The following is a 27,256-nucleotide window of genomic DNA, read 5'->3' on the forward strand; positions in this document are numbered from 1 at the left end:
CATCTCTGTTTAAAAGGCCTCATTCCAGGCACCCAGAGTCAGGGCATGAATCCTGGTTCTTTTCTTCTGTTGTTTTCGACCGCTAGTGTTGGATGTCCAAGTTGGTGCGGTTTCCTAATAGGTACTAGGCGAGGCAGGCTTTGTTTGGGGATCCTTTTGTCTCCCCTTCCCCATGTGGGGAGAGCAGTGCTGTCCCTAAAAAGGGCTGCTTTGACACTGTGGGAGGATACGGCCGCCGCATCTGCCCCAGTCTACGGCGGACGACCATCACCCCACAGCCGCCTGCGTTCAGAGTCGTGACTAGGAACTGCCTGCAGCATCCTCTGCCTGTCCCCATTACCACTTCTCCATCGCCGCAGGGCTTGTGAAAGCTTGGTGTTGAAGGGCTAGCTCGTCGTTCCGACATTAGCCTGGTTGCCTGACCAGCACAGGTGACTTTTTATTTAGTGAAGAGGAGTTGTGCAGTCCCTTCCCCACTCTCTCGCCTACCGACGCTCACAGTCCCACAGGTGCAGATACTGCCACGTGTAGGACGGCCTCGGCAGATGCAGGTTTTTTCTTCGGTGCTCCGTCTCCTAGGAGGACTTCCAGCCAAGGATAAGAGCTCCCCCTGCCCTTTGGTCATCCTCTTCCTTCACAGCCGTTGGGAAAGGTTTCCTCCTCCGCCTGGTCCGTCGTTGGGAGACATTGTACCAGTAGCAAGGGCTATGCCCCTGACCTCACACACAACCCCTCTATTAACACCCAGTCCTGTAACCCCTCTGTAAACACCCAGTCCTGTAACCCCTCTGTAAACATCCAGTCCTGTAACCCCTCTGTAAACACCCAGTCCTGTAACCCCTCTGTAAACACCCAGTCCTGTAACCCCTCTGTAAACACCCAGTCCTGTAACCCCTCTATAAACATCCAGTCCTGTAACCCCTCTGTAAACATCCAGTCCTGTAACCTTCTATAAACACCCAGTCCTGTAACCCCTCTATAAACACCCAGTCCTGTAACCCCTCTATTAACACCCAGTCCTGTAACCCCTCTGTAAACATCCAGTCCTGTAACAGCTCTATTAACACCCAGTCCTGTAACCCCTCTGTAAACATCCAGTCCTGTAACAGCTCTATTAACACCCAGTCCTGTAACCCCTCTGTAAACACCCAGTCCTGTAACCCCTCTATTAACACCCAGTCCTGTAACCCCTCTGTAAACACCCAGTCCTGTAACCCCTCTATTAACACCCAGTCCTGTAACCCCTCTGTAAACACCCAGTCCTGTAACCCCTCTATTAACCCCCAGTCCTGTAACCCCTCTATCAACACCCAGTCCTGTAACCCCTCTATTAACACCCAGTCCTGTAACCCCTCTGTAAACATCCAGTCCTGTAACCCCTCTGTAAACACCCAGTCCTGTAACCCCTCTGTAAACACCCAGTCCTGTAACCCCTCTGTAAACATCCAGTCCTGTAACCCCTCTGTAAACATCCAGTCCTGTAACCCCTCTCTAAACACCCAGTCCTGTAACCCCTCTATTAACACCCAGTCCTGTAACCCCTCTGTAAACATCCAGTCCTGTAACAGCTCTATTAACACCCAGTCCTGTAACCCCTCTGTAAACATCCAGTCCTGTAACCCCTCTATTAACCCCCAGTCCTGTAACCCCTCTGTAAACACCCAGTCCTGTAACCCCTCTATTAACCCCCAGTCCTGTAACCCCTCTGTAAACACCCAGTCCTGTAACCCCTCTGTAAACATCCAGTCCTGTAACAGCTCTATTAACACCCAGTCCTGTAACCCCTCTGTAAACATCCAGTCCTGTAACAGCTCTATTAACACCCAGTCCTGTAACCCCTCTCTAAACACCCAGTCCTGTAACCCCTCTATTAACACCCAGTCCTGTAACCCCTCTGTAAACACCCAGTCCTGTAACCCCTCTATTAACACCCAGTCCTGTAACCCCTCTGTAAACACCCAGTCCTGTAACCCCTCTATTAACACCCAGTCCTGTAACCCCTCTATTAACACCCAGTCCTGTAACCCCTCTGTAAACACCCAGTCCTGTAACCCCTCTCTAAACACCCAGTCCTGTAACCCCTCTCTAAACATCCAGTCCTGTAACGCCTCTATTAACACCCAGTCCTGTAACCCCTCTGTAAACATCCAGTCCTGTAACAGCTCTATTAACACCCAGTCCTGTAACCCCTCTGTAAACACCCAGTCCTGTAACCCCTCTGTAAACATCCAGTCCTGTAACCCCTCTATTAACACCCTTGTCGGACCGCGCCCTGTCCTCTCTCCTCGATAATTACTTTCTTTTCCTTTCATTTTCATCCTTTTCTTTTTGCTGCTGCATCACCTGCGCCGTTTCAGTGGCATCACTCCTACGCCGCTCATTCCGAGTCCCACCAAACATGGTCACACCCGGGTTCGTCTTTCCTAATCCCAGCGTCAGCAGTCTGCAGGAAATCATCGATGTTAGGTCGGCTTGAGGCCACACACCAGAGGATACCCGGCACCGCTGCTGAGTCACTTCGGTGGTGTTCAGTTGTGTCTGTTCTGATTCAACGTACATAGGACACCACCAACTAAGCCCCCTGCTAACGACAATAGTGGCTCAGTCGCGGATCCAGACTGCGTGAACGTCCCTTCCAAAGTAGACCACCACCACGTCCCTCCAACAACGGCCCCCCATGAATCTGCTGACACTGAAGACAGGACTCTCCCCAAGCACGGAATGGGAGGGGTATCAGAACTGAGGTCAACATGACAGCAGGGCATGGAAGGCCACAGAATTTGGGACTTTTAAGTTTATATTGTTTATGAAGGAGGATAACGATGATGCTGCTGCTGCTGTGAAAAGGCTGTATTCTGGCGGTGTTGGTCAGGAAATTAGAGCAACATACCCAAAGACGCATCTGTGAAGTGGATGATCTGGACCGTGTAGTCCCAGTCTTCCCATTTAAGCCCATTGCACACTTTAACTCTGGGTAGGAGCCGGCCGCGGGCCGAAAAACCCACCTCCGCTGGGAAAAACCCACCTCCGCTGGGAAAAACCCGCCCGCGTCCTTCCTACCGTCAATCCGCGACGTTAACCACTTGGCCACTTTTTGTTGTTGCTGCTGCTGCTGCAAGACAGACTGCGAGACTGGGAGACTGGCCACTTCGCGAGGGGGCGACACGCAGGTGTTTGTGCTCTGTGCTTCTTTTGTTCGTATCCTTTTTGTTGACTTCTCTTCTGCTTTTAACACAATACAACCTCATCTCCTTGCCCTCAAACTGCTTGGCTTGGATGTTGATCCGAAGCTTATTCTTCGGATAGTAAGTTTTCTTCTCAATAGAACTCAGTCCGTCCGCTTTCATTCTGCCCACTCTTCTCTAAACTCTACTTCTATTGGTGCACCCCAAGGTACAGTGCTGTCCCCTGTTCTATTTACACTGTACACAAATGACTGCAGAGGCACAGAGGAAACTCCTGTCATAAAATATTCTGATGATTCAGCAATTGAAGATCTGTCCAACTCCGATGCTATCTATTTCAGTGAAATTAAAAAGTTCTGTTCTTGGTGTGAGGAAAACTATCTGGATCTCAACGTATTAAAAACAAAAGAAATGTTAATAGATTTTCGGAAAGACCCCTTGCCTGTAGCTAACCTTGTTATTGATGGTCAAACAGTGGAGAGGGTCAATGAATATAGATATTTAGGGACCATCTTAGACAATAAGCTGACTTTTGACAGAAATGCTGATTCCATTCATAAGAAATGCCAATCTAGAATTTTTTGTTTACAGAAGCTTAGAAATGTTGGTATAAATTCAACTATTCTTCAAAGTTATTATCGATGTTGTATCGAGTCCGTGCTCACAGTTTCATTTATGTGCTGGTATGGAAGTTTGGGAGTGAGGAGTAAGCGTGTTTTGAACGATGCCATGAGTGTATGCAGTAAAATTGTGGGAGTGAAACAAGCTAGTATGCAAGAGCTGTATGAAAGTCGAGTGGTTAAAAAAACAGGCAGACAGCAACTGACGACACCCATATTTTAGCAAAGTGTTATTAGCTATTGCCATCAGGACGACGCTACAGAACTTTTAAGTTGAAATTCAGAGCTCTGAAGACTTTTATTCCACGTTCAATCCACCTTTTAAATTCTTGAGAACTCTGTGTGTGTGTGTGTGTGTGTGTGTGTGTGTGTGTGTGTGCGTGTGTGTGTGTGCGTGTGTGTGTGTGTGTGTGTGTGTGTGTGTGTGTGTGTGTGTGTGTGTGTGTGTGCGCGCGCGCGCGTGCGCGCACTCTCATGTGAGACGTGTGAAAGTTCGTGCATGATAGGTTGTACTTTGTTCTAGTTGTGTGTGTGTGTGTGTGTGTGTGTGTGTGTGTGTGTGTGTGTGTGTGTGTGTGTGTGTTTACTGAGCTTAAAAACGTGACAATTGGTTATTATGAATGTGCAATATGTAGGATGAATAATGTCCAATATGCAGAATGAATGTACAATGGAATATATCTAATGCTAACGTCCATATTCTAAATATATTTCTGTTAATAATTACAATGTAATAATTAATTGCAATGTTTTAAAAGCGAATGTGTGAAATGCTTTTATTTGAGAACATAATTATGTTTATTACTCTTGTTTAATCAAGTAAACCGCGTGTGTAGGGTGGGTGGAAGGTAGGTGGGTGCGGATGTGTGCTGATTATCTGGTTGTGGTTTTCCGCAATTTATCTTTATTCTTATCTTGTCTTTCTATTATAATCAATGTGCAATATAGTAGGCTATGCTTATAATTGGATTCAAAATAATGTTTCTTAATTCTTTTTGTTTTTACATTAAGAATACCAGTTATTGCCTGCAGTGTGTGGATGTATGTATGAAACGGTGTATGTGATATTTTTTACATTTGTGTCTTCGTAATATTCGTAAAAGCTGTTGTTGATTTTTACAGTTATGGTCCCCATGTTGTTTACTTGTCTATGTTGTGATAATGCACCTGACCAAATTTCTCCAGTTGGAGATAATAAAGTTATTCTTATTCTTATTATCTTTATCCCCGATATATGAAGTTTTTACTGTGGTCTGGAGTCTGGCCTGGAGGACCTGTATGGAATTTCACTTCTCCATTCCCCGTAAATACAATATAAAATAACTCCGGCTCCTCCGCCCATCCCTTTCCCTGCCCCCCCCCCGCCCCCTCGCCCCCAAGTCCCCCTCCCCCCACCCATCCCCCCCAACCTCCCTTCAGTCCCCCATCCCCCACCTGGAAGCTCTTGCTGGAGGTGCCGAAGATGTCCACTGTGGAGCTGAGGTCCATGTTGTTAAGGAAGTCCGGGCCAGTGACCAAGCTGCCTTCCTGCAGGACGGTCAGCTCACGGGCCAGGTCCTGCTGCCAGGAGTGGTAATGAGAGTCCTGCCAGCCGGGCTGCAGGGGCTGCATCAGAGCCATGGCGTCACGGAAATGGGCGGCTGACTGGCGGTAGGGGCGGAAGGTGCTGTTGGCCATCCGGCTGAAGACTGACCACACGTAGGTGGACAGCTGGGGAAGGACAGCACAGGGCGGTACAGGGCACCACACCATGCAATGCAATGCAGTGCAATGCAATACAATGCAATACGATATACAACGCAATGAAATACATGCAGTGCAATGCAATACAAATGCAATGCAATACAATACGATATATTATGCAATGCAGTGCAATGGAATTCAATGCAACAGAACACAACATCACTCACACAACACGTCACTCACACAACACGTCACTCATCATCATTACTCACGCATTCATTCATTTACTTTCCCATTCACCCTTTTAGTCATTCATTAATTCATTCACCCAACCATTCATTCATTCATTGATTCATTCATCCTGTGTGTTAGATCGTTCTTTTGTTCATTCATTCATTCATTCATTCATTTGGCGCTCTTCCAACGAAATAGGAAACCACCACAAAACGTACCTCCTGCCTTTGCTCTGAGCGGCATTGCACTTTCACTTCCTAGTGTATAAATCAAATCGTATGATAATCTGTAAGCCTTTGTGTGAATAAAAGTTGTTGGAAAAAAACAAAACAAGAGTCCACCCACCTGCTTCTCCTTCTCGTACGAGATGCTGTCAGCCAATCGGAGCAGCCGGTAAACTGGCGCTTGTGTGTTGACCATGGATCTGAAGGCCTGGATCCTGACGGATACCTTGTCCAGAGGATCCTTCACTATCTTCTCCAGAATCTTGTGGATCTGAAAGGACAGAGAGGATCCTTCACTATCTGCTCCATAGTCTTGTGGATCTGAAAGGACAGAGAGGATCCTTCACTATCTGCTCCAGAATCTTGTGGATCTGAAAGGGCAGAGAGGATCCTTCACTATCTGCTCCAGAATCTTGTGGATCTGAAAGGGCAGAGAGGATCCTTCACTATCTGCTCCAGAATCTTGTGGATCTGAAAGGGCAGAGAGGATCCTTCACTATCTGCTCCAGAATCTTGTGGATCTGAAAGGGCAGAGAGGATCCTTCTTGTGGATCTGAAAGGGCAGAGAGGATCCTTCACTATCTGCTCCAGAATCTTGAGGACCTGAAAGGACAGAGAGGATCCTTCACTATCTGCTCCAGAATCTTGCGGACCTGAAAGGACAGAGAACACGCCATTTATCGCGTCTTTCATCTTGTAATGGTGCCTTTTGTTCTTTCTCTGTGCGGTTTCGTTGTTGTTGTTGTTGTTGTTGTGGTAGGTGGGTGTGCCTGGGTGTAGGGGTGGGCGTGTACGTGTACGTGTGCGCGTGTGTCTGTGTGCGCGCGCGTGCGTGTTCATGTGTGTGTTTGCTTGTTGTTGTCGTTTACGCGCGCGCGCGTGTGTGTGTGTGTGTGTGTGTGTGTGTGTGCCACCATGTGTGATACTGTGTAAGACACTGGGTGTGTGGACGCTAGTCATTCGAAGGACACGATAAACCGAGGTACCGTGTGTAGCATGAACATAGCGCGCGTAAAAGAACCCGCGACAACAAAGGGTTGTCCCTTGCAATTTTCTGAAGACAAAACAAAACCACACCACACCACACCACAACACAACACAACACAGCACAGCACAGCACAGCACAGCACAGCACAGCACAGCACAGCACAGCACAGCACAACATGATACCCCGCCATTCAGCAGCTCTGTATAAATGTCTGGTGTGTGGGGGGGGAGGGGTGGGGGGATCCATTCCTTCACACACACACCCCCACCATCCCCCCCACCCCGCCCAACTCTTTGCAACAGGTGAACGTCTCCCCCCCCCCCTCACCCACCTCCTCCTTGCAACAGGTAAAGGTCTCCCCCACCCCCTCACCCAATATCCTCCTTGCAACAGGTGAAGGTCTCCCCCCCCCCAACTCCGCCCCCCCCCCCCCCCTTTTCCCCCCACTCACCACTCACCTCCTCCTTGCGGCACGTGAAGGTCTCCCCCCACCCCCCGGCCCCCCACTCACCTCCTTGCGGCACGTGAAGGTGTCCCCCCACCCCCCGGCCCCCCACTCACCTCCTCCTTGCGGCAGGTGAAGGTCTCCCCCCACCCCCCGGCCCCCCACTCACCTCCTCCTTACGGCAGGTGAAGGTCTCCAAAGCCTGAGCAGCGGCGATGCGCACGGGCGCCTCGTGAGTCCTGGCCAGGTACCTGCTGATGATGGGCAGCGACAGGGGGAGGTGGGCGTTGCGCAGCGACTTGAGCAGCAGGATCTCCAGTCCCTCCTGGTGCTTCTCCATCTCCTGTGGACAGGGGGGCCGGGAGGGGGGTTTGGGTGGATGGTCAGGGCTGGCCATGACATCAGCTTCACTGTCTGTCTTCAGCCACACCTGTAATGACTTGTCTGTCCTACTGCACTGTCTTCATCCACACCTGTAATGACTTGTCTTTCCAACTGCACTGTCTTCATCCACACCTGTAATGACTTGTCTTTCCAACTGCACTGTCTTCAGCCACACCTGTAATGACTTGTCTTTCCTACTGCATGTCTTCATCCACACCTGTAATGACTTGTCTTTCCAACTGCACTGTCTTCATCCACACCTGTAATGACTTGTCTGTCCTACTGCACTGTCTTCATCCACACCTGTAATGACTTGTCTTTCCTACTGCACTGTCTTCATCCACACCTGTAATGACTTGTCTTTCCAACTGCACTGTCTTCATCCACACCTGTAATGACTTGTCTTTCCAACTGCACTGTCTTCATCCACACCTGTAATGACTTGTCTTTCCAACTGCACTGTCTTCATCCACACCTGTAATGACTTGTCTTTCCAACTGCACTGTCTTCATCCACACCTGTAATGACTTGTCTTTCCTACTGCACTGTCTTCATCCACACCTGTAATGACTTGTCTTTCCTACTGCACTGTCTTCATCCACACCTGTAATGACTTGTCTTTCCTACTGCATGTCTTCATCCACACCTGTAATGACTTGTCTTTCCTACTGCATGTCTTCATCCACACCTGTAATGACTTGTCTTTCCAACTGCACTGTCTTCATCCACACCTGTAATGACTTGTCTTTCCTACTGCACTGTCTTCATCCACACCTGTAATGACTTGTCTTTCCTACTGCACTGTCTTCATCCACACCTGTAATGACTTGTCTTTCCTACTGCATGTCTTCATCCACACCTGTATTTTTTTTCCTACTGCACTATCTTCATCCACACTGTAATGACATATTTCCTATGGCAGTCTCACTCTCTCCAGACATTCCACAGATACACATGTGTATGAAAATCCAAAACAACTATTTTATTATGTAATTCGCTGATTATCATTATCATCATTATTATATTATTATCATAATTAGTTGCAATAGTAGTAGTTGTAGTATACAAAGAAGGCACACGCAAATTGTATCAAAGTAATGAAACCACAAACCATACTGAAAGAGTCAAGGTTTATTGTGAAAAGTATGGTGAAAGAGTGATCTCCCGTCACCTGATGTGCTTGAGGGAATAGCTCTGGTGTTGAATGTATGTCTGCGTGTGAGTTACAGTGTTTTCGTGATTGTGAGTGCGACAGTCTTTCTACTGATGGAACGCCGGTCATTTTGGTGTATTTTCTGTCGCTTTTTTACCATGGACAAGGGACTTATGGTTCAATTTGTCAACCTCACTTTTTCTTCTTCATCATCCATTACGCTGAGCTGCTCGGCTGTCGGCATTGAACAAGCAACCTGAACGTGCGGAAAAACTACAGAGCAGAGTTGTCCAGTGTCGTCACCAACCACTCAAGTCTTTTACAGTAGAACTGAATTACTGTTGCTTCAGTGTATGCAGTCTAACCTTACTCTGTCCGTGTGTGACAAACTTTGTCATCTTGGTGTAGCCGTGTACCCGTGTGGTTTTATTTATAATGAAAGGGTACGGTACAAAAGAACTAACTAATGATTTGCTAAAATAAGGACAGATAAGAATCCCCGCACAGGCCAGGAACATATAGAGGCCATTCACAAAAGGGTTTTTCTATAATTTTATTTACAATAGTTACGAGAAGAAGAAGAATTAAGGAGAAGAGATAAGCAGTGTAGTGATATGGAGCGAGACACCATCTGTTGGGGCCGCGACACATACTGTGGGTGACACAACAGTCAGTGGTCAGCCAGTTGGCTATCACCACAAACGGGCTCAGGTGAAAGTGACCAGAGATCACCCCCTCCATCCACTTATGCAAGTTAAGCGGACTGCAAAGACAATCACGCGTGCTGCGAAGCAGATTGGCTCAAATCAGGCTGAATATGATAAAAACTGTGTTTCTTACAAGGTGTTCAGTGATAGATTTCTAAATGATTCCTGAACCGATTTACGTCGGATAGGTCGCAAAAGAAAGAGCTCAATGCTTACTTTCTAATGAGTATAAAATGAAGTGTTGATTATTTAAGATAAATTTATAATTTTAATTTAAGTCACCAGAAGAGGGCCGCTTTTATCGAGCTCATCACGGAAAATTACAACTGCGTTAAATCAGTTTAACGTAGGCAAACATAAATGGAATAGATTTAAAGATGGAATTGCGACGATTCTGCCAGTACTTGTAGTTTACTGATCTGACAAAAGAGATATTAATTAAATACGGTGGAGCAGAAACACAGATTCCAACTCAGCCAATACAGCGAACTGGTCGAGGTGTGGTTGTCTGGCGAGAAGGACAAAATGACATAGCTTAGGGTCAGTTGAAATCTTTACACTGACGAACGATCAAACTAAAATCAAGTATGCTTCTAGCTGATTTAAGTGTGTGTGTAAGCACAACAAATATAATATTGCAGTGAACGATACAGAGACTTGATTTGATAGATGTTTGGAGTCTGTCTAAAAGGAGATTTACATTCAAACCAGGAATGGCGTCACACATTCTGTACGGGTCGTTGAAGACCAGCTGTTAGTTGCAAAAACAGCGTCTGCTATACAGCTTGTGTGTGAAACAGTATCTGAAGCCTAAGAGCGCTATCTGAAGCAGTCTGAAGCTAAGTGCTTGGCTACATTGGTATTCACAGTCCAGTTCCATGCTCAGATCTGTAGTCAGATCAGTGGGCTTCATGCTCATCGAAGAAGAGAAAGCGACGGCCGTTTCGAGGTGGGCGCCAGAGATTTCAGCACAGTAGGCCCATCCCAATGCTTGTGCCTACAAGACATCGAGTTCTCCACTCCCCCTGTCCAGTCAATGACCAATCGCCGATCAAACTTCTTACCTCTGTGAACTTCAACAACCTGATCTCCATTCCCCTCCACTCCCACTCGTCCAACAATCATAAGCTCTCCCGTCTTAAAATTGCATCTTTCAACACACAGTATGTTGGTCCCAACTGCAGAGAGAAAAGAACCGCTATTTCTTCTTTTATTGTTGACAACAACATTGATTTACTGTTTATTGTGGAGACGTGGCTCAAGCCCCGTGGAGACGAAGCAGTATGTGCTGATCTTGCCCCCAGTGGTTATGCCATCAAGTCACTCCCTCGTGCCTCTGGTCGTGGCGGCGGTTTGCAGACATTTACAGAGACACTCTCACTCCCCACCTTACCTTCACCTCCACATTTTCATTCACACACTCACCCTTTGGATTGCTTCAGTGTCCCTCACTTCCCAGCATAGCGTGGTGTACTTCATGTGTGTGTATCACCCCTGGCCCACTCTGTTAATAAGTTAATGGAGACCATGTTCTTTGAACAGTGTCCTAATCTTTTGGACTACTGTAACTGTCTTCATGGAAATTTGTGTCTTTTAGGGGATTTTAACTTTCATGTTGACAGTTCCACTGATCGTGGTGCTGTAAAATTCTTGGAACTTCTAAATATGTACAGCCTTTCTCAGACTGTGCGTGGACCGACCCACAAGCATGGTCATACTCTTGATTAGGTGATTGAGAGGCCCAGTGATGGAGTTCATCGATCGTCTGATGTGAATCATGACTTAGAGTCTGACCATTTGTGTGTAGCTAGTGTCCTCGACATAGACCTCCCCTCTGTGACAGTGTATCGTAGTGTGCGCAACATTCGTGCTATAGACAGGGCAGCTTTTCGCGACGACCTGAAATCAGGACTTCAGCTGACCAGTACAACACTGCCCTTCAGGCAGCACTGGACAAGCACGCCCCTGCATTTCGTTGCAGGGTGTCGTCCAGGAAGGTGTCGTGTCCATGGTTTGGGCTTCTTGGTGAGGAACTGCTAGCAGTGAAGAGAGAGAGGCGACATGCGGAAGCACAGTGGAAGGTATCTGATTTAACTGTCTACAATCAAATCTACCAGAAAGCCAATAACGTTGTTACTTTTCTTGTGCACAAAGCGAAGACTCTGTTTTTCAACACCAGGATCTCCGAAGCTAAATCAAGCAAAGAACTATAATTATTGCATTACAATCAAACTTTGTGGCAGTGTCTTCTCAGATTTTTTCTACTAAAAAATTGTTAACCTCAGGAAAGAACTGGATTCACAGTCAGTTGTGTCACATCCCTTGGGAAAAGAATTTCAAGGTCTTCCTTTTGTAGCTTTTACACCTGTTTCAGAGACAGATTTACTGAGTGTGTTGAAAAAGTCTGCTCCAAAAACATGTGAACTGGACCCCCTTCCCACACCACTACTGTATGAGTGTTTGGATGTTGTTTTGCCTGCACTTACAAAAATTATAAATGATTCTTTAATTTCTGGTGTCTTCCCAGATATATACAAAACTGCACTTGTTAAGCCCCTGCTAAAGAAAACCACTCTGGATCACAATGACCTCAAACGTTTTCGACCTGTATCCAACCTTGGTTTTGTGTCCAAAATTATTGAAAAAATTGTTATCTCCCAAATTTCAGACTATTTAGCATTAAACAACCTGTTTTCTTTTCAGTCAGCATATAGATCTGTCCATAGCACTGAAACTGCTTTGTTGAAAGTAGTTAATGACCTGTTACTGTCTGTTGATGAAGGTAAACTATCTGTGTTAAGATTGCTCGATCTGTCGGCTGCGTTTGACACAATAGACCACAGCATACTCCTTTTCAGACTTGAACACGGCTTTGGGATTCACTCAACAGTTCTGAGCTGGTTTTCTTCATACCTATCCAACCGCTTCCAGACTGTCTCTGTTAGTAACTTTAAGTCTGATCCAACCCTGATCTCATGTGGTTTGCCACAAGGCTCTGTCCTGGACCCCGTTCTGTTCGTTCTGTACACTGCTCCTCTTTCTGATGTCATTTCTGGCCATTCTGTTCTGCACCACTCTGTTGCTGATGATACTCAGCTACAAAAGTCTGCAGAACCAAACCAAATACACAGTCTGATTCTGTCAATGCAGGATTGTATTCTCGATATTAAATCCTGGATGACATTCAACAAACTAAAGTTGAATGATGACAACACTGAAGCTATGATTATTTCCTGTGCAAGAATGTCCACATCTACTTCTTTTCCTGCCTCTATTGTGGTTAGTAATGCCACAGTTCAGTTTTCTAAATCAGCAAGGAACCGTGGAGTCATTCTTGACTCAAACCTCAGCATGCATGCTCAGGTTGTAAATCTGATATGCATAGTCAATTGTGAACTTCGTCGCATCAACTCTATCCGTCAGTACCTTTCTGTTGAAACTACCAAAACTCTTATTTCTGCATACTATTCTTCAGCGTATTCAAAAACTTCAAAACAATGCTGCCCGTCTGACTCTCACATACTGAGTCCCACATACTGATCAAATTTCTCCTCACCTCCGCACTCTACATTGGCTCCCATTGAAGCGAGAATCAAATGCAAAGTTGCGTGTCTCTGCAATTCTCCTTTCCACTCTGCAGGACCTACTTACATTTCTGATCTTATCAGTGTTTACACCCCCGCAAGAAATCTCCGCTCTTCCTCTGACTGTTATCTTTTGAAAATTCCTCGAATCAATACAAGAACCTATGGTGAACGTTCCTTCTTCTTTGCTGCTCCTCACATATGGAACAACCTTCCTCATCATATTCGTGCATCTGATTCTATTTCTGCTTTTTGCTCATCGCTAAAAATTCATCTTTTTAAAACCTATCTATAAGCACTCTCAGCTTCCTTGTTCTCCAACACCACCCATGTCAGCTCACTTTGGATGTATGTAGAGTGGGAGGGGGAGAGTGTATGGGGGGAGGGAGAGGGGGGAGTTGAGAAAGAGTGGTCATGAATGTTTTATGTAACTTTTAATATTTTTCTTTCATGTAAAGTGCCCTGAGCTCTTAGAGAGAAAGGGCGCTATATAAATGTACATTATTATTGTTAGAAAATAAGTATACAAAAAAGTATACAAAATAATTTTAAATTTAATGGCGTATTCTGTGCAATGAAATAGAAAAACGAACATATTATAACCACAAGAAAAGGGTTTTACACCACCTAGCACCAATTATTGTAAAGGCAGTATTGTATAACATCATTCACCCTACTTCCAATTCAAGTAGCCATGATCAACGTACTGCACCCATGCACATCACAGCACATGCTCGCTATCAGAATATTAATGTGTCATCTGTGACAATCAGAATATTAATGTGTCATCTGTGACTATCAGAATATTAATGTGTCATCTGTGACTATCAGAATATTAATGTGTCATCTGTGACTATCAGAATATTAATGTCATCTGTGACAGAGAGGGAATGAGAAATAAAGATGATACTGTTCCCACTACACCATTATCAAACACACAACCACAAAGCATTAGTGCCACCAACACATTCACCACCACCACCACCCCGCAAGTTCCATGCCCTTTGGGAGGACGTCAAATCAAAAGTACACGTCCTGTCAGCGATATCTGTAGTGCCAGACAAACCAGCGGTAACCTACCATGTAGGCAGACATACTCCGTTTTCGGGGTACGGGGGTGCATGCCGGGTATGTTATTGTTTCCATAACCCACTGAACACTAACATGGATTACGGGATCGTCAAAGTGCGTATTGGATCTTCCGCATGCGTATACACACGATGGGGGTTCAGGCACCAGCAGGTCTGCACAAAATATGTGTTGACCTGGAAAATCGAGAAAAAAAATATCCACCCTTTACCCACCAGGCGTCATAACCGGAATAGGAACCCGGGCCCCTCAGACTGACAGTCCACTGCTTTAACTACTGGGCTGTTGCGCCGTCCCCTAACTTCTCCTCACCTCTAGAAACTGGTGACACAGCTGGTGATGCTCAGTCTGGATGAGGTTCAGGCCAGACAACAGCTCTTTTTCACTCTTCTTCAGCCAGGCGTCAGAGTCCTGGCTGGAGAACTGGTCCTTGATCTGGACCAGAAGGGATGTCACACACACACACACACACACACACACAGAGAAACACACACACACACACGCACACACACACACACACACACACACACACACACACACACACACACACACACACACACACACACACACACACACACACACGCACGCACGCACGCACGCACGCACACACACACACACACACACACACGTTTGTAAAAAATAAAAATAAAAAAATAAAAAACAAGAGAGGCAAGGCCTTAAAGACTCACTTGTGATACACTTTTTAAAAAATCTAATCCTTAAAATGTGTTCTGTATTTGTTATTATAAAGCTTCGTGTTAAAAAAAAAAAAAGCTCTGAAACCAGATTCGAACCCCGCGTGTTCGGGTGAGAAGAAACTGACTTAATACACTATCGGGGCTCCTTAACTAACGTTCAAAAATGTAACATTTAAACATGCTTTTTCAAGGGCGAAAAATCGATTGCGGTATTCGCAGTGAGAACGCTGTTTAAATCATATTATTCTGATGTATCTTGGGCATTAAAAAATCCTTAAGGGCAATTAAGAATTCTTTTAAAGTCCGCGGTAAAGGGGACGTGGCTATCGCCGCAATCACACTGCAACATTTAGCCGTTTTCTCTGGATCTAGATAGATGTACAAGTTTAGTTATACCCGCCAGCAATGTACCACACGGTCGATTCAATTTCTCTTTTATGTTCATTCTAGTTTCATAGTTTTAAAGTTGATATTAAAATTGAGTATTTTGTTAAACTAATAACATGTAGAGCCAAGTACAAGTACTTCTAAACGTCGTATGAAGTGAAAACGACTTAATTTTGATAAAAGTCAAGTCTGGAAATTTTTACGTTTCATCAAGGGTATTAACTCATGGTTTATTATTTTTAACTGTGAATTCTGACTGATTTTGTTGATGTTTTATGACAGTTTGGGGCATAATCCAGTATGAGGTGTTCACAAATCTTTCTCTGAATAAATATTTAACGGTCTCTTTTTCCAACTTTCCATCACATGTTATCGTGTATTGTCGATTGAATATAGGATTGAACGGGCAGGTCAAATACTTGAAACAAAATGGCGTCGTTCGCGTTCGCGAGGAATATGAGCACGCACTTTGAATATGTATAAATATGTGTACACAATTGATTTTTGCCCAAGACCTTCAGGACTCAGCCAATAGATCCATAAAGTCCACTCGTAGTATTGATTTTAGTATTTTCCGAAAAGACCAATTGGGTGAACAAACATAGTGAAAGCCCCATACACTGAGAGTAAAACACACAAGCTTTTTATGCATTGAGTATAATTTCAGAATGTAATGTTTAAGATGAGAAAGATCAGTTTAAAGCAAATTAACCCCCCTAGCATTAATTACAGATTAATTTCCCTTTTTTACTAGCTGCACCAAAGACATGCATCAGAAATACAACTTCCATGCTTAGCAAAATAAGTTCCTGTTTGAACAAAAAATGATAAAAATGGCTGCTCTTGATGCTGTGTCAGAATATCAGATCAATGTGCCACGTTTAGAGAATAAAAAAAATATAACAATAAATTCATTTTGCATATAATTTGGCTTCTTTTTTATTTTTTGTGCCCATCCCATAGGTGCAATATTATTTAAACAAGATGACTGGAAAGAATTGAATTTTTCCTATTGTTATGCCAAATTTGGTGTCAACTGATAAAGTATTTGCAGAGAAAATGGCAAATGTTAACGTTTACCACGGACACATAGACATACACACACACACACAGACAACTGAACACCGGGTTAAAACATAGACTCACTTTGTTTACACAGTGACAGTCCATGCCGCAGCACTCCCCATGGACAATCAGCCGGCATCATGACATGGCCGGTGACAGTCCATGCCGCAGCACTCCCCATGGACAATCAGCCGGCATCATGACATGGCCGGTGACAGTCCATGCCGCAGCACTCTCCATGGACAATCAGCCGGCATCATGACATGGCCGGTGACAGTCCATGCCGCAGCACTCTCCATGGACAATCAGCCGGCATCATGACATGGCCGGTGACAGTCCATGCCGCAGCACTCTCCATGGACAATCAGCCGGCATCATGACATGGCCGGTGACAGTACATGCCGCAGCACTCTCCATGGACAATCAGCCGGTATCATGACATGGCCGGTGACAGTCCATGCCGCAGCACTCCCCATGGACAATCAGCCGGCATCATGACATGGCCGGTGACAGTACATGCCGCAGCACTCTCCATGGACAATCAGCCGGCATCATGACATGGCCGGTGACAGTCCATGCCGCAGCACTCTCCATGGACAATCAGCCGGCATCATGACATGGCCGGTGACAGTCCATGCCGCAGCACTCTCCATGGACAATCAGCCGGCATCATGACATGGCCGGTGACAGTCCATGCCGCAGCACTCTCCATGGACAATCAGCCGGCATCATGACATGGCCGGTGACAGTCCATGCCGCAGCACTCCCCATGGACAATCAGCCGGCATCATGACATGGCCGGTGACAGTCCATGCCGCAGCACTCTCCATGGACAATCAGCCGGCATCATGACATGGCCGGTGACAGTCCATGCCGCAGCACTCCCCATGGACAATCAGCCGGCATCATGACATGGCCGGTGACAGTCCATGCCGCAGCACTCTCCATGGACAATCAGCCGGCATCATGACATGGCCGGTGACAGTCCATGCCGCAGCACTCTCCATGGACAATCAGCCGGCATCATGACATGGCCGGTGACAGTCCATGCCGCAGCACTCCCCATGGACAATCAGCCGGCATCATGACATGGCCGGTGACAGTCCATGCCGCAGCACTCTCCATGGACAATCAGCCGGCATCATGACATGGCCGGTGACAGTCCATGCCGCAGCACTCCCCATGGACAATCAGCCGGCATCATGACATGGCCGGTGACAGTCCATGCCGCAGCACTCCCCATGGACAATCAGCCGGCATCATGACATGGCCGGTGACAGTCCATGCCGCAGCACTCTCCATGGACAATCAGCCGGCATCATGACATGGCCGGTGACAGTCCATGCCGCAGCACTCCCCATGGACAATCAGCCGGCATCATGACATGGCCGGTGACAGTCCATGCCGCAGCACTCTGGCCTGGCCTGACCAGCACCTTGGTTCGGGTATCTCCTGGTTTATCACCAAGCAAAAGTGGTGTAGCGTGTATGGATCAGTGCGCCGCATTCTGGGACCCCTGGAAAGGAACGCTCACCATCCGGATCACTTTCAGACGTTGCTCCACGAACTTCTTGATGTCCTGCACGCTCTGCTCCCCCCTGCCCAGCACGGACCCCAGGGCCAGGCCGCTGACTTGGAACAGGCTGTCCCTCTCCTCTTGGGTCTGCTGCCGCTGCTCCTGGGAGTCCTCAGGCCCCATGTTGTCGTCCTCGTCTCCACGGTTGGCGCTGGGTGCGTTGGCTTTCATCAGGTTCTGTCCGTCATCCAAGGAGGAGCGAGCACGTGAGAAGGTAGGTGGGTCGTGTACATTCATGCACACGTCACGCGCGCGCGCACGCACGCACTCACACACACACACACACACACACACACACACACACACACACACACACACACACACACACACACACACACACACACACTTTAAGCAGCCTCCAGCTCTTTCTCCCTCTCTCTGTAAGGAGCTTCGCTCTGTATGAATAAACTTCAAAAACGTCAATTCCAATCGGATTAATAAAGATGTATTGTAAATCTCTGCGTGTGTGTGTGTGTGTGTGTGTGTGTGTGTGTGTGTCTGTGTGTGTGTGTGTGTCTCTGTGTGTGTGTGTGTGTGTGTGTGTGTGTGTGTGTCCCTCGCTCTCTCTCTCTCCCTCTTTCTCCCTCCCCCCCTCTCTCCCTCTCTATCGTTTACATAAGCCACCCACCCCACTCATCTGCCATTCCGCCATAATCACAACGGGCACCACACACACACACACACACACACACACACACACACACACACACATCCAAGAACATACCAGCAGATCAAACACGATTGCCTCGGAAGGCGGAGTATAGAGGCCAATGGCAATGACGGCCATGACGCAGTCCTGGTGACTCTGGAGGTGAGGATGTTCCGAGCAGCTCTCCAGGGCAACTTCGGAGGCCGTGCTGGTCCCGGCATGCATCAGCAGGTTCCACAGCACCTTCCTGCAAACGTGGTACTTGGCTGTGCTGTGCTGTGCTGTGCTGTGCTGTGCTGTGCTGTGCTGTGCTGTGCTGTGCTGTGCTGTGCTGTGCTGGTCTTGTCTTGTCTTGTCTTGTCTTGTCTTGTCTTGTCTTGTCTTGTCTTGTCTTGTCTTGTGCTGTGCTGTGCTGTGCTGTGCTGTCTTGTCTTGTCTTGTGCTGTGATGTGCTGTCTTGTCTTGTGCTGTGTGTTGTGCTGTCTTTTTCTTGTCTTGTCTTGTCTTGTGCTGTGTGCTGTGCTCTCCCTGACCTGTCCTACATACCACCCAGTAAGGGGAGGGGGACAAACTTACCCTGCTCTCCCTAACCTGTCCCACCCACAAAGGGCTGATAGCTCAAGGCGAGGAACCACGTCATCAACATAGACCAACCTGCCCCGAAAACATTCTATCCCCAACAACAACAAGAACACACACACACACACACACACACACACACACACACACACACACACACACGCCTAACATAAAGATGGAGAAAGGTCCAATTAAACACAACAAGGACAACACAAACACAAAGACAACACAACAACACAGCACAACAGCTGCTCACTTCTTCAGCTGGGAGACAGCCTGCTGTTGCTGTTGCTGTTGCTGCCCCTGCTGTTGGTCAGTTTCCTGTTGGGGCTGGGCCCTGAAGGCTTCCCAGCTGAACAGCTTCTGCAGTGTCTGCTTGTTGGACTGGCGGATCATCTCCGTCAGGGCCTGGGTGGCGGGCAGCAGATGGCTGGAGGGGTACTCGTGGGTCCCGTTGGCCACCAGCGTCAGCAGCTGGTCCATCTGTGGAGTACAGGGGTAGGGGGTTCGGATATTGGGCAAAAGGCAGGTGGTAGACATTGATCGTCCTACAATGTGGACTGTCAGGTGGTAGACATTGATCGTCCTACAATGTGGACTGTCAGGTGGTAGACATTGATCGTCCTACAACGTGGACTGTCAGGTGGTAGACATTGATCGTCCTACAACATGGACTGTCAGGTGGTAGACATTGATCGTCCTACAACATGGACTGTCAGGTGGTAGACATTGATCGTCCTACAACATGGACTGTCAGGTGGTAGACATTGATCGTCCTACAACATGGACTGTCAGGTGGTAGACAGTGATCGTCCTACAACATGGACTGTCAGGTGGTAGACATTGATCGTCCTACAACATGGACTGTCAGGTGGTAGACATTGATCGTCCTACAACGTGGACTGTCAGGTGGTAGACATTGATCGTCCTACAATGTGGACTGTCAGGTGGTAGACATTGATCGTCCTACAACATGGACTGTCAGGTGGTAGACATTGATCGTCCTACAATGTGGACTGTCAGGTGGTAGACATTGATCGTCCTACAATGTGGACTGTCAGGTGGTAGATATCGATCGTCCTACAAAACGTGGACTGTCAGGTGGTAGACATTGATCGTCCTACAACGTGGACTGTCAGGTGGTAGATATCGATCGTCCTACAACGTGGACTGTCAGGTGGTAGATATCGATCGTCCTACAAAACGTGGACTCCTACAACGTGGACTGTCAGGTGGTAGACACTGATGTCTGGTGGTAGACATTGATCGTCCTACAACGTGGACTGTCAGGTGGTAGATATCGATCGTCCTACAAAACGTGGACTCCTACAACGTGGACTGTCAGGTGGTAGACACTGATGTCTGGTGGTAGACATTGATCGTCCTACAACGTGGACTGTCAGGTGGTAGACATTGATCGTCCTACAACGTGGACTGTCAGTGTTTGGGTTAAAGGCAAGGATTTGTTCTCAAGTCGTAGATTGTTGAGGGATTGGCTGATCACCAGCATTTGAAGAGGGCCTTCCCCAGGCTGTGATGTGGGGCGGTTCGGGTCATGTGGAAGGAAGTTTGGAGATGGTGATAGTTCCGGTGATACGTTGGAGGTATTGGCTGTGCAGGTGGATTGCAAGTATGGATTGGGGGAATCGGCTTTTGAGTTGAAGGTACATTAGAGTCGTTCTGGTAAGTCAGAGGAAGTGTTTATTCAGGCAGATTAGATGCATGGTTTGGAGGGTGGGGTGGCATTGAGTGGAATGTAAGGTGTAGACTTCGGTCGATCTGGTAGGTCCGAGGAAATGGTTGTCAGGCAAGATGGAAGCAAGGACTGGAGTGAGGGTAAGCATTGAGTGGAGGGTAGGTTAGAGGCACTGATCATTCTGGTGAGGTTAGAGTTCTTCATGCACATTATAAGCATGAAATGTATTATTATAGTTTAGAGACGGATTTGCTTTTCAAGCATTAGACTCTTCAGTTGTGGCTATAGGCTGACTACCAGCACCTGCAGGTCCATCTACCGCCTGTCTCAGTGACTGACTGGTGAGTTTAACCACTGCTCTCTTAATGAATCAGTTTCTAATTTACCAACATGTTACTGTACCTATACGCAAGGACGAGACATTAACCTGTTTTATTCTAACGTGTGGGACTCCTACGCATCTCTACAGCTGCCACCCCTTGGAGGCTCGGATCACAACCTGGTGCCCATGATACCACGCTACAGACCACCCCTTGCAGGCTCGGATCACAACCTGGTGCCCATGATACCACGCTACAGACCACCCCTTGGAGGCTCGGATCACAACCTGGTGCCCATGATACCACGCTACAGACCACCCCTTGGAGGCTCGGATCACAACCTGGTGCCCATGATACCACGCTACAGACCACCCCTTGCAGGCTCGGATCACAACCTGGTGCCCATGATACCACGCTACAGCTGCCACCCCTTGCAGGCTCGGATCGCAACCTGGTGCCCATGATTCCACGCTACAGACCCCTTGTTAAACGGCAAACGCCTGCGACGAGAACAATTCGCGACTGGTCTTTTGACGCAGTGGAGACGATGAGGGGCTGTCTCGATAGCACGGACTGGAATGTGCTTGTGGATGCAGCAGAAGATGTGAGTGAATTGACAGATACTGTCAGAGAATATATTAAATTTTGTGACGACTGTGTTGTTCCAAGTACAGAAATTGAAAATTTCCCGAATAACAAACCATGGATTACCAAAAAGATTAAAACAGCAATTAATACATGAAGAAAAGAACAAAGACAAGGATGAACTGAAAGAGTTACAGAAAAGGTTTAAAATAATGACGCAGCACGCGAAAACACGGCTAAAGTCGCATCCAGCCATTCTTAGCTCTACACAAAAACAAGCAGTTATGGTCAAAATTATGAAGATCGGGATTTTTATAGATATCGCATCTTCAAAGTGTTATCTTTGCCGTCGGTAAGTACCTTTGTACAAAACACCCCGGAACTGTTATATTTTCAATGTTTTCAGGTGCGTGCCTGTCAAAACCATGTAGACAAATACTGTGCTCTTTTGCCCTATTTCAGTTGCATGATGAATGTAACGAAGACGGGGAAACTCCGTCTGCGACGTCATAAATGGAAATAAGCAGTGAACAGGCATTAATCGTCTCCCCTAGACATTTTGAATCGAGACAGCGTATAAATGTAGTCGGTTTTCAACGGTTTTACTGGCTACTTTCCGTAAGTTGCGACTTTAGCCGGGTCCCATCGATTCTTCGAATTTAGTCAAGTTTCCGACTCAAAGTTCGAAAAACATTAATTTTTATTGAAAGTTCAGGCTTTCTGTGGAATGTTTTAAATGATGTTGTTTCATTCTGTGGTGTGTGTGATTCACGAAAATTCATCGAAGGAACTATGTGTTCATAAAATCGACGCAACGTGAAGTGAACAAATATGGCGTCTTCGAAAACATCATATGCTAAGCGACTCGCAGCAATTCTCAACGAATCCCAACAGTTAGTTTGTGAAGTGAAAGTATGACCTGTTGCACACATGAACTTTGACTACCTGAACATATTTAAGCAATAGGCATCTTGACACTTTCCTCGTTTGGCTACAAATAGCTATGAATGTAGGTTACCCTTCACGCACTGGCTGTATCACTATAACTGCAGATCTAAATGTCATTCCTTTAAGGATCACTTTTGATTTTCAAACAGTCAGTGTGTTGTTGTATTATGTATGTCAAGTTATTCGTTTCAGACACTTTGGTGAATAGATTTAGCACTAAACGTGTAATTTGGTCACAGTAAAACCAGATAACCGTGACTGGCAAATCCTTTAACTTGAAATGTTTTGAAGACAAATATAAATTTTGTAGCCAGAGACAACTGAATGGAAATATGTGTTCACGCGTGTACTGTGATGCTATCTGAACATTTTGAAGAACACTGATCTACCAGCAGTTTCTTCAAATGGCTAGATTTAGTCTTGAAATTAGATCACTACACGCACTGACTACATTATGGTGACTACTGTTCTAAACTTTGTTTATCGCACTACCTGTGATTATTCACACAAATACTGTACTGCACTAGATCAGTGTTAGCTGAATTCACAAACACTGATTACCTGGAACCTAATTGAATTTGTTTTGTTTAAAGTCTATCAGCTGCACGTCATGAGATTAATTAAATCTGTAATTAGGTCACATCAGGATGTGATGGCCTTGACCAACAAATCCATAATTAGGCCTGGAAGATTGTCTCAACAACAACATATAGTTTATTAGGTCGTGGTAACTGCGTATAATCATGCTATTGTAACTACCGAAACAGATATTTTATAATGTGGAAAATACAGTTGGACCGTTCTCGTTTCCAATCATATTTGCTAGGGTACTGAAAAGCACAGCGAATGAATGTTGAACACAGTCCTCAGAAGTTTACAAACCTGTAAATCTGCTTTTACCCATCAGCCACGGTCCTGTTCTTCCAGATTGTGCTCTGGTAACTGATTTTGACTAAAAACGACTGATCCAATAACACACTTACATGATCAGATATATGACTGGCTGGCACAATCTCATAACAAAAGTTACAAAAGTGACCAGTCCATTCCAATCACAGCACCAGACCGGTTGCTGCATGCTTGCATCAACCATTAGGACACCAGGCCACATCACAAGAATTATAAAGGAGATATGTATCAGTGACTTATGGCTCTGAATAAGTGTTAAGGTGGGGTTGTTTGGCGTTAATTCAGTCATCACTCTCACGAGACATCAAACGGCAATGGAAAAGGAGGGATGATGAGAGTTTGGGGGTAGGGGTGGGGGACGGTTTCTTCAGATGAAAATCCCACTTGCTTGTCATCGGATGTGTGGTTACAAAAGTCACAAAGTACATAATGTGCACTCAGTTTCAGTTTCAGTTCAGTAGCTCAAGGAGGCGTCACTGCGTTCGGACAAAACCATATACGCTACACCACATCTGCCAAGCCAAGCAGATGCCTGACCAGCAGCGTAACCCAACGCGCTCAGTCAGGCCTTGAAAAAAAACCAAAAAAAACCCAAACAAACGGGGGAATAAATAATAGATAAGCTTGCATAAATAAATAAATAAATAAATAAATAATAATTATAATATAGAAAAAGGTAGTAGTAATAATATTAGTAATACTAATAAAATGATAATAATAAAATATAAATAAATAAATAAATAAATAAGACAACAATGGTGATAAATAAGCGAATAAATGTAAAACATGAAGACACACATTCACACATACACCCACACATGCATAACAGAAATGCACCAAATATGCAGTTTCACAGATATGAAAGCACAGTCAAATACATATAAACGTACATGAGCTCCAACACACACACACACACACACACACACACACACACAATACCTTGCACCTCCTCTACCCCCCTCCTCCACACACTCATTTCTAGTCTGAGTATCGCAGCTTCCACGACACAGACACACACACAAACACACACACAGAGATGAACACTTACTTGTACAAGCACATATGAAAGCACAGTCAAATACATATAAACGTACATGAGCTCCAACACACACACACACACACACACACACACACATTACCTTGCACCTCCTCTACCCCCTCCTCCACACACTCATTTCTAGTCTACGTATCCCAGCTTCCACGGCACACACACACACACACACACACACACACACATACTCACAGAGATGAACACTTACTTGTACAAGCACACACACATACGCCCATATCTCCCACCCCCAACCCCACACACGTACATACAAAGATATATATATATATATACGTTCCAATATCCTGTTGCTCCCACAGTGTAGGCATGCATACACTCACATACCTCATCCTCTATCCCACCTCCCCCCGCACTCCCACCTCCCCTCACACACACACACACACACACACACACACACACGTACACATATCTCTCCTGACACTTGTGTACACTTTCACTCTCGCGCATTCACAAACGCACTCACAGACCCACACATACACACAAACACACACATACACACACGCACAGAGGCTGCCACTGACTGGCCGCAAGAGGGATGGGAAAAGACCTCTGATGCCAAGAACGTGGCGTCTAGTGTGTTGCTCAGTTTATTGTATTTGGAAAGGCCCACAGAGACTCTGTTCCGTTTTGAAGAAATTTGCGCAATGTTGGTTTGGAAATGATGCCGATATTTGTTTGATTTGCAAAGCATCGTGCTCTACCTTTCATGTTAGACTTGCGGCCGCTCCCTCTCTCTGCTTCTATTTCTTTGAGGCGATCGATGGTGTGATGGCCTTGTACCTGTTCTTTTTGGTATTCTTTGACTTTTCTGAGGATTTCCGATTTTCCTAGATGTAGGCCGCTCGTTGGTGTTGCGTTACCAGCAAGTCTGTCAGCTCGCTCATTTCCCTTAACACCTGCATGTCCCGGGCAGTATGACCATGTGAGTTTTTTATTGAGTGCACTCAATAAAGCCAAATAAACAATTTTGATAGTTTCAGCTTGACTGAAAAACTAAAACATGCTGGTATCATGAAGTAACGAAAAACACTTCTCGACTGGTTGGATTCTCTTTCCAACTGGGCAATGTTCAGTCTTTGTGACAGTCCCTGCCATATATACACAATGATGTGCACTTTAAGTTGGTCTTGCAGCATTTGCACCTTTCTCTGCACACCACTGTGCAGGAGCAGTGGATCAGTTCACATCAAGTGTCTTGAGCTTTTGTTGAATGGTCCACAAAGTTCGATCTTTCTCTCTCCTTTTTGCAATCCCCGCCGTTCTACCTCCTGATCGAAGCACTCTCCCGGATAAACTGCTCTGTGTGTGTGCCGTTCAAGAGCTTCTGATATGGGTGGGGTACTTTCCAATGTTTTTACTTTAGCGAGGAGAGGCTGGCTGACCATGCTGACGACACACAGATTGTTCAGAGAATCAAACAGGGCAACAAACTGCTCAACGATGTACTCGGGGACATAGACTGGTAATCCATCATCATCAGAAAAGCATTAGTAGTTTGCTTACACAGCCCATGTGTTCCATGCTTTTCTTTTGCTTCTGCCAACAAGCAGTGCTATGGTTTAAGGCGATTCCTGCTGAACAACAACAAAAATCAAAAGTGACAAAAAGAAGGGAGGGGGCAGTTAACAGTATTGATACGAATCTGATACATATATATTTTATCACCATCTGATACTAGTGTTTTTCGAAGCCATGTTGTGTGCTGCAAACGAAACGATTCTATCTTCAACACCCCACATCCATCTTTATTTCATTGTTTTAAAATCATTATTCAGATCTGTCAAAGTTTCAAACTTCCTCAATGTTTGTCGCGACTTTCCGGCTTTACTAAATTGTAACAAAAATGCACAAAAGCAAATTCTGGTGAAATATTTTCGAGAGACTCCGGGCAAGCCCATTTCTCTGGACAATTTGTAACTGGCGGATCAAACGCGCATTTCCACTCCGAACAATACAAGATTTTCTTGTGTTCGGGAGCGTGCGGATTTGCCGACGGCCCTATGTGTGTGTTTATATGTGTGCGTGAGCGCGCATGCGTTCATGCACACACAGTCACTAATTTTTTTACACTTACTGGGAAAACACGTGCGCGCGAGAACACACACACACTTTACCATCACTCACATACACAAACATATTATACACACACATTCATAAACTGCACACATATACGTAGGCACACACACATACACAAAGGCACACATGCGCACATACGCACACGTAAACATGCGAGCATGCACAAAACACACAAACGCGCACACGCACGTACGCATTCTCACTCCCTGAACCACTTTCACACAGGATCTCCATCCTTGTCAAGACGCTGGAGCTGTTGGTAATGCTGCATACATATCTCCATCCTTGTCAAGACGCTGGAACTGTTGGTAGTGCTGCATACATATCTCCATCCTTGTCAAGACGCTGGAACTGTTGGTAATGCTGCTTACATATCTCTATCCTTGTCAAGACGCTGGAACTG

At 46.0% G+C, this 27,256-nt stretch overlaps 1 protein-coding gene across 1 annotated transcript in view; it reads right to left on the bottom strand.

Moving 5' to 3' along the window:
- LOC143293109 (uncharacterized) overlaps positions 1-27,256 on the bottom strand; it is a 109,792-nt gene that overhangs the window by 50,720 nt on the left and 31,816 nt on the right. The window contains exons 9-15 of the mRNA XM_076604017.1: positions 19,507-19,733; positions 18,747-18,918; positions 17,981-18,199; positions 14,609-14,731; positions 7,549-7,722; positions 6,068-6,217; positions 5,240-5,515 (exon numbers count right to left, since the gene is read on the bottom strand). Of these exons, the coding sequence (XP_076460132.1) occupies positions 5,240-5,515; positions 6,068-6,217; positions 7,549-7,722; positions 14,609-14,731; positions 17,981-18,199; positions 18,747-18,918; positions 19,507-19,733 (1,341 nt within the window). The remainder of the gene's footprint in view (positions 1-5,239; positions 5,516-6,067; positions 6,218-7,548; positions 7,723-14,608; positions 14,732-17,980; positions 18,200-18,746; positions 18,919-19,506; positions 19,734-27,256) is intronic.

This window comes from Babylonia areolata, chromosome 18 (genome assembly GCF_041734735.1).
Source record: "Babylonia areolata isolate BAREFJ2019XMU chromosome 18, ASM4173473v1, whole genome shotgun sequence".
NCBI lineage: Eukaryota > Metazoa > Mollusca > Gastropoda > Neogastropoda > Buccinidae > Babylonia > Babylonia areolata.